Source organism: Carassius auratus, unplaced genomic scaffold (genome assembly GCF_003368295.1).
Source record: "Carassius auratus strain Wakin unplaced genomic scaffold, ASM336829v1 scaf_tig00217086, whole genome shotgun sequence".
Taxonomy (NCBI): domain Eukaryota; kingdom Metazoa; phylum Chordata; class Actinopteri; order Cypriniformes; family Cyprinidae; genus Carassius; species Carassius auratus.
The window spans coordinates 242738-250849 of NW_020528888.1; the positions used below are offsets into that span (position 1 = coordinate 242738).

At 36.2% G+C, this 8112-nt stretch overlaps 2 protein-coding genes across 2 annotated transcripts; both read left to right on the forward strand.

Annotated features, from left to right (window-relative positions):
• The first annotated feature begins 339 nt into the window (after positions 1 to 339).
• On the forward strand, positions 340 to 1757 carry LOC113099922 (tubulin-specific chaperone C-like). Its single transcript, XM_026264837.1, has one exon. It carries the CDS (start codon positions 429 to 431, stop codon positions 1485 to 1487), a length of 1059 nt encoding a protein of 352 aa, XP_026120622.1. The 5' UTR covers positions 340 to 428; the 3' UTR covers positions 1488 to 1757.
• Positions 1758 to 3329: 1572 nt separating this feature from the next.
• Positions 3330 to 7555, forward strand: LOC113099919 (peripherin-2-like). Its single transcript, XM_026264833.1, has 3 exons — positions 3330 to 3944; positions 4700 to 4946; positions 6217 to 7555. The coding sequence occupies exons 1-3, from the start codon at positions 3364 to 3366 to the stop codon at positions 6424 to 6426; spliced, it is 1038 nt and encodes a 345-aa protein (XP_026120618.1). The 5' UTR covers positions 3330 to 3363; the 3' UTR covers positions 6427 to 7555.
• The last annotated feature ends 557 nt before the right edge of the window (positions 7556 to 8112 follow it).

Consider the following 8112-nt stretch of genomic DNA (forward strand, 5'->3'; position numbering starts at 1 on the left):
ATGAGGTCGTATTGCAATTGCAATTATATATAAAATATGTTACCCTGAATGCATTGTCAGTCGCTTTGGATAAAAGCGTCTGCTAAATGCATAAACGTAATTTAAATAAATCAACTGTTGTTTTTTAAACATTTAAATAATAAATATTACATCAATGATAAATCATTTATTAATCAAATATAAATATGACAGAAGAACATTTAGCATCAGTGTCTGAACAAAGTAATGTAATAAATATTTTTCCTGTCTAAATTACAGAGGGAAATGGGAAAACAGTCATCGGTTTATTATGAACGTGAACATTTAATGCTCCAATAGAACGCCGCGTTGCTAACGGCATTGATTCTTAGTCCAATCGTCGATAAGCACACTTAGACGTGTCGTCACATGATCAATGCGCGTTCACCACTCCTGTTTTGAGAAGCATCATGGCAGCCCTGGGAGTAGACGTTAATGTTGGGAATGATGACGGAGAATCAAATGCAGGTATCAAAGTTCCCGAACGCGTATTACGAAGAGATCAAGCGAGGCTGGAGGAGGCAGAGCGCCGGAGAAACGTCAAGGAGAGCCAGACCGTAACAGAAGAAAAGAGCGATTTCTTCACGTCCACCTTTAATGATGAGAAGACAACAGTCGAGGAGATGCTCTCCAGCTGTAACCATAATGACCGCGACAAATCCCAAAACACACTGGAAGAGGCCACTTCGAAAATCCAACAGCTCCAGAAGTTTTTCAATGACAGCATGATGTTTCTGACGCAGTATGAAATAAGACAGGCGCAAGCATCCCTGCAGAAGCTCCAGAGCTCTCTTGCTGAGAAAAGAGATGAGCTGTTGCCTAAAAAGAAATTTGCCTTTAGATCCAGGAACACCGGAGCAACTAAGCAGCCCCCACCGGATCAACAAACATTAGATAAATCTGATGCGGCTGGTACTGTAGTGGTGGATGCTGCCGTCTCTGTGAATCAGTGTGGGTTCTCTAATGCTGATAGTCAAGTCTTAATCAAGCAAGCTGAGGAGATCCAGCAACGTGATGTTCTGTTATCTCATCTCACTAACTGTAAAGTCAGGCTTTATGGCTGTCCGAGCACTGTGCACATCAAGAACGTCCGCGGCTGCGAGATCCTCAGCGGGCCAGTCTCCAGCTCTGTTTTCGTAGACCAGTGCACAGACAGCACTTTAGTATTCCCCTGTCAGCAGCTGCGCACCCATAACACCACTGCCACTCGGATATATCTGCATGTGACCAGCCGGGCAATTATAGAGGACTGTCATGGGGTCCAGTTTGCCCCATTTGCATGGAGTTATCCAGGAATTGAGGATCATTTCAAAGTAGCTGGAGTTGATCCAAACAGAAATAATTGGAGAGAAGTGGATGATTTCAATTGGCTTGCTGCTGGAACACCTTCACCCAACTGGACTGTCATTCCTGAGACTGAGAGAATATGTAGTTGGGATGTTGTGGGACAAGAATCCTTACAGTTATAATCTGATTACATTATTGTGTGCCTAGTCTATATGACGCTAAAACTGAGATGCTGTAAACAATAAATCTTCTAGAATTCCTCACTTACAAATGAATTGATAATTAATTTATTAAAATTAAAATTAACAATGATGAATACAATTATTTGAATGCTGTAAAGAATAATAAAGTCTGATTCGATTACATTTGTGTTTATTTTTGATTCACTTGTCAAGTCTATGCATTTAATAACTAAAATCACAATACAATTATTGATAAAGGGATAGTTCACCCCCCAAAAAATAAATACAAATTAATTGTTTCTTCACCGTCGTGTAATTCTGAACCTGCAGACATACTTTCTTCTGTGGAACATTAAATAAGATATTTGTAGAATTGTCTCATTGTTTTTTGTCCATGCAATGGGATTCAATATAATATAATACAACTACTTGGTTACCAACATTTTTCAAAATATTGTGTTTTGAGGAAGGAAAAAAAGTAATTTAGGTTTGGAGTGCTGTTGAGGGTAAAGTGAATGGTAACAAAATTGAATTTTTTGGGTAAAATTTAATTTTAATTCTGTTACTAATGTTCAGACCATTATTCATAGATTAGCTCAAATGTAAATTTTGGTGTGGAAACAAATTTGTGAGTTGTTATTTATCTCTCACCACGAACGCTTTGTGGAAAAATGCTATATAGACACTCATCTTAATGCTGGTGCTTCTTTTGTGTATTATGTGCAAAATATTATATTGTACATGTACACAGATGGTTTTTTTATTTTAATATTTTAAAATGATAACAGTTAATACTAATTTCAAGAAGTGGCCTGTTATATTCAGGTACTGTATTATAGTGCATAATGCAACTTTTGTAGTCTTTGATACAAGTACAATCACTATCTGAATATGATGTTCTGTAAGCTAGTAATTGTTCTGACTATTATTTTTTGTGAGTAAAATGAAACAACAAGCTATCATTTGACTAAATTAGTTAACACATACATTGCCAACAATACTTATAGACTTCTTAGAATTTATTAATCTTAGTTAATGTTAATTTCAACCTCTAAAAAATTCTTAAAAACATCTCGCACCTTTTAATACACTATGAACTAACATGAATAATTGTTTAATTAACTAACATTAACAATTATATTCCTCATACTTAGTTCATGTTACCCGATGCATTAACTAATGGTGATAGTGTCAGGGTTCTTGACTATCATCAGTTCCATTAATATTTTAACTTGTAACAAAATGTTGAGATCCTCTCAAACAGTGGTGTGTTTGTCACGATCTCAGAGAGCCTGGTAGTGGAAGTGTACTGGTCTTACGTCTTTGCCTCCTGGTTTTTGATGTCTCTGTTGTCATGTCAGTCATACCATGTGACCAATCAAGCCAATCAAACACCACAGTAGCAGCTTACAGATTGCTCATCTACTGGCCAAGGATTTCTGTAAATGGGATGAGGGTGATTAGCTGGGTTTAGGATGACGTACAGTAACTTTGTGTTTAATCATTTGGATCCTTGGCTTTTGTCCTCCCTTTACAGATAGAGGGACACCAGTATTTGCGTCAGTACCTGAGGACACTGCTGTTTTAATTATTGAGATGAAAATCCATTTTTAAGATTGTAAGGATAATGTATTACCTTGGCGTTTACCTTTAGAAGAAGCTGAGTTGGACTATTATGGGTGCAAAGATCATCATGAAAGTAGCTAAAAGTTTCTCGCTTTGCTGGAAAGGATTACACATTGTGCCTTGAATGCACTTTCAACATTCAACTTCTGTAAGCTACATTGCACAGCTCTCTTTGGAGATCACCAAATTTTGATTTTTTTTTTTTTTTTTTTTTTTTTTTTTTTTTAAGGACTTTTACTAGTTGTTCAACATGGCTCTTATGAAGATAAAGTTTGACCTGAAGAAACGGGTGAAGCTGGCTCAGATGCTATGGCTCATGTACTGGTTTTCCATTATGGCTGGTGTGCTAGTCTTCAGCATGGGCCTTTTCTTTAAAATAGAACTGCGCAAGAGAAGTGAACTTATGGACAACAATGAGAGTCATTTTGTACCCAACATTCTAATTGGTGTGGGACTTTTGGCATGTTGTCTCAATGCCTGTGGGGGCAAAATCTGCTATGACTCGCTCGATTCCACCAAGTTTGTGAAATGGAAGTCCATTTTGAAGCCCTTTCTCATTTGTTGTTTGTTCTATAACTTCCTCCTCATTGTCACAGCGATGATGTGTTTTGCCATGCGCATTCCTCTAGAGTTCACACTTGCTGAGGGCCTGAAAAATGGAATGAAGTACTACAAGGACACCGATACACCCGGACGCTGCTATATGAAGAGAACTCTGGATCTCATGCAGATGGAGTTCCGCTGCTGTGGCAACAACAACTATAAAGATTGGTTCGAGATCCAGTGGGTGAGCAACCGATACCTGGACTTCAGCTCTAAGGAAGTCAAAGAGTGAGTGTCTTTTTGTTTCTGAATGGTTGGATGATGTCACCTTTAAATGTAAACATTGTTTCCTTTCAGTTCTTTTCTATTAGTTTCTTTCAGATATATTTTAAACATGAAGATAAAGAAGCCTAGCACTTTTAAAAGCAGTAGTTTGTTGTTGACGTTTTTATAATTACTTTTTTATGAAATCATTTAGCAAATTCAAAGTGAGGGTTGGCACTAGGTGAATTACAGGGGTCAGTTTGCAGTGTAAGTGGTATCAGGCATGTTAGCCAGTTTAGATTTTGTCGCTAATCTTCTTGGAAAACATTTTCTTGCCCTCAGAGCTTACTGTCCCTTTCAATCAGTTGAATACCTGGTAGATTGGCTTGGAATAGACACTGAAGTTACTAGCCGAACACTTGCAATATCAAAGAGGTTTTTAATGGCTTTTGATGGTTAACACCTAACATGTAAAGTCAATTAAATGTTTTCTAAAGTGAATTTTAAATTAATTAATTAATTTATATACATTGTATTTACTTGGTAATAAATAACAATAAAGGTATGATGTATAATTCTTTGGAAGTTGCTTATTTTTATTAGGCATTCAGAGTCTTCAAACCAATTGTTTTTTGACCATATAATTACTTTTACTTCGACATTATGATTTATATCAAATGAAACATTCACAGTGCTTTTGATAATCTTGTAAATGTTGTTTTCAATTTACTGTAGATTTTGAGTCTTACTTCTGTCCTGCAAAACTTTTTTGTCTTTAGCCGAATCAGCAGCAATGTGGATGGAAAATACCTAATGGATGCCGTTCCCTTCAGCTGCTGCAACCCTAGCTCTCCACGGCCCTGCATCCAACAGCAAATAACCAACAACTCGGCTCACTACAGCTATGAGCACTACACCGAAGAGCTAAACATCTGGAAACGTGGCTGTCGAGACGCTCTAGTGTCCTACTATGGTGGAATGATGAACACTATTGGGATACTTGTGCTGATTGTCACCCTCTTGCAAGTAAGATGTTGAGCTTTGGAATTGTAATGTGCTGATCCAGGATCAGACTTCCTCTAATCTTAATAGAATGTGCTATAAAGGTCAAACTGATCTCTGATCAGTATTTAAAGTACGCTTTGTTCAGTTCAGACACTTAATCTGATAAATTGACAATACAAGATGTGTTGTTGTCTGCACCTAATAAGCTACACATTGTTTTGGCTGTAGATTTGAGCGGTGATTTAAACCCTGTCCTTTGTATAAGACTATCCCAAAAGGGTGTGAAAGTGAAGGCTGGTTAGAGGTGTAGTGGCTAAACTTTGTATGACATTATATCATGACAGGACAGGAGCCTCATCGCCTCAAACAATCACCTAACATGGCACTTTCATGGAAAACACCTAACTTGCTTGGTTATTATTAAATGTAATACACTGTTAGACTACTTTGTAGTAATACTGACACTTTAATTTACCTTCTGGGTTAAATTAAACTAGATGACTCAGGAACCAGCAGATGTTAGTTTAAGGAACTTTTTTTTAACTGATCTAACTTTTAAAAAAAAAAAGGTAATTAATACCTATAATATATATTTTACTTAATATTTATTACAAAAATAATAAACATAAAAAAATATGAAAATAGTTAGTTTGGACGATGCATGAAACATTTTAGTTAGCCATTTAAAACATTCCGCAGTGTTTGCATATACATTTCTATATTGATGGAAATAATTAAAAAGCATTTATTGAAACAAAAACTGCCAGGTTTATGACAAGTGGTAGCAACAAGAAGACCTTGAACTAGGTGTGGTGGAGATTAGAAGAGGGTGTGACACTGAAGATTCACAGGGACCAAAGGTTGTATCTGTGGGGTGGGGCTTAATCTTGCTTTCTCGGAAAAGATGATTTCACATCACCAACTGGAGATTTATATGTGTATAGTGGTGGTGGTGGAGGAGGATTACATCATTTATACTTAATAATAATATTTATAATATAATATTTTAATTTAATTTATGGTGATTTAAATAAAAAAACAATTAAATCATGTATTATTACTGTCATAAAAAAACTATATTATATATAATAACTTTTTTGTACTGTCAGAGTAAAATTACAGTAATGAGCATCATGGGAACTGAGATTAATAGAAATATTAAGTAAACCAACAAAACTCATTACTGGAATGAGAATGAGAATGTGTCACAATGCACAAAAAAAGTTTTATTTACTGTTCACCTCGTAAGAATACACTACATCTAACTCATATCTTTCATGTTTTGCTTTAGATTTCTGTAATGATTGGACTGCAATATGTAAACACCTCCCTGTCCACGCTGGTCAACCCAGAAGACCCTGAGAGTGAGAGCGAGGGTTGGATCCTGGAGAAGACTGTAAAAGAGACCTTCACTGACATCATGGCTAAAATGAAGGCCATGGGCAAAGGCAATCAAGTGGATGAGGGGGCAAATGAAGAGGCTGTTACCACTGTGAGCTGAGCGAACCCCGCCCATCATATTTTGGCCACACCTACCTGAGGTAGAGAGCTGTGTGACACAGCCTAAACCTGTAACTATATCTACACAAATACACAAAGTGTAGACAAAGCCAATTAATGAGGAACTGGTGAAGAAAAAAAAAATCTAAATGCAAACCTTTGTCAGTCAGACACTTTTCTTTAATTCAATTTGTATAATAGAAACCCATATTATGGTGAAATGAAAAAAAAAAAACCTTAATATCCAAATGATTGACCTGATTGACCCTCTGACGTTGTACTTTGCTACACAAACTCTAAATAATTTTATAGTCATATTTTGTTTTATTTAATATTTGAGTTGACATTCCACCATGACATTCAAGAATGGCTAGTCCGGGATTTGGAAAAGTGTGAAAGATATAAATATGTGAACTAGCCTCAGTGCAGTGAGTACTTCTATTTATTAGGATTAAAAATCACTATTTGTCATGTGACAGGTGTGACGAATGAAAAGAAAACACTTTTTAAATCACCTTTCAAATTCTATGAGAAGCTAGACAGGTGTCTTGGGGACAAGTTAGATGCTTTGTTTTGTTTTATTTTAAAGTAATGCTATATATATATACAGTTATATTTTTGAAGTACTGAGGTTGTGATTTGGGAAAGGGTATAAAAAAATTAAAATATATTTTTGTGACCCATCTGATGATGAGTATACTGCTGTGTTCAGCATCAGATAACACATGATTTCATGAGCATTAAAAGAAGAGGCTGATTTTGCAGGTTTAAGAGACTAGCAACAAATGAGGCCCCAATATGTGCTAGGGTACAGAGGGATAACCAGGTCCAGGGTGAGGGGATGCTCGAGGAAAGCCCCTGGAGTTGAGGAGACAGCTAAAGACTGGCAGCTAAACCCTGACCTGTGACTTCTGCATTCCCCCTGAGCTCCTGTGCTTTTACATCCACACAATTGTTCCATGAAATGTCCCAGGCCAGAGACTGAAACTCTATGCTCAAATCTGTCATTTTTTGTAATTTATTACAAAAAGAATTCTACTTTTGTGTAAATAGTGTAGAATTATTAACGAAAATATTATTTTCTTTTTTTTTAAATATAATTTAATTTCTTGTAAGGAAAGTTGACTTTATTCTAGGACATTGTTTGGTGTGTAGAAATTGTTATTGTAAATAAAACTTGTTTAATTGTAAAAACATTTCTATTGCCAAGTCATTCGATTTCTATTGTCCAGTCATTTGCTGAGTTTAAAGAGCAGGGGATTCTGGGAGCTCAGTGGGAGGTTTGCCTTATCCACTAAGATCAGCAGAGAATTACGTGATTATTGCATTTCACATGGTGTTTGTCGTGCAATGGCATATGACAGTGATCTGAATAGTGGGTCTGGTGAGTTTCACCATATGGACAATTTTTGATTTGTATTTAATTGTAATGTATATTAAATACCTCATAGTAATCATTAACAGGATATGGTAAAAACAAGGAGGTCTTTTCATAGATAAGCCATAACTGCCTGGTTTTACTGTTGAAAATTGAGACGTTATCCATACTAAAAATCATAATGTTATGCTTTTAGGCACGAAACACATAGGAAAAAAGAGAAGGAGACTTTCTTTGGGTATTTTGGTTTGCCGACAAGCACATAAACACAGATGATCTGATAAAGACAGTAAGCTGCTTTTGAGTGTG

Excerpts from the sequence above, each read along its gene's own strand:
- LOC113099922 (XM_026264837.1), top strand. The coding sequence starts at position 429 with ATGGCAGCCCTGGGAGTAGACGTTAATGTTGGGAATGATGACGGAGAA.
- LOC113099919 (XM_026264833.1), top strand. The coding sequence starts at position 3,364 with ATGGCTCTTATGAAGATAAAGTTTGACCTGAAGAAACGGGTGAAGCTG. Across the intron at positions 3,945-4,699 it reads AGCTCTAAGGAAGTCAAAGA|CCGAATCAGCAGCAATGTGG; the intron begins GTGAGTGTCTTT and ends TTTTGTCTTTAG. Across the intron at positions 4,947-6,216 it reads TGATTGTCACCCTCTTGCAA|ATTTCTGTAATGATTGGACT; the intron begins GTAAGATGTTGA and ends GTTTTGCTTTAG.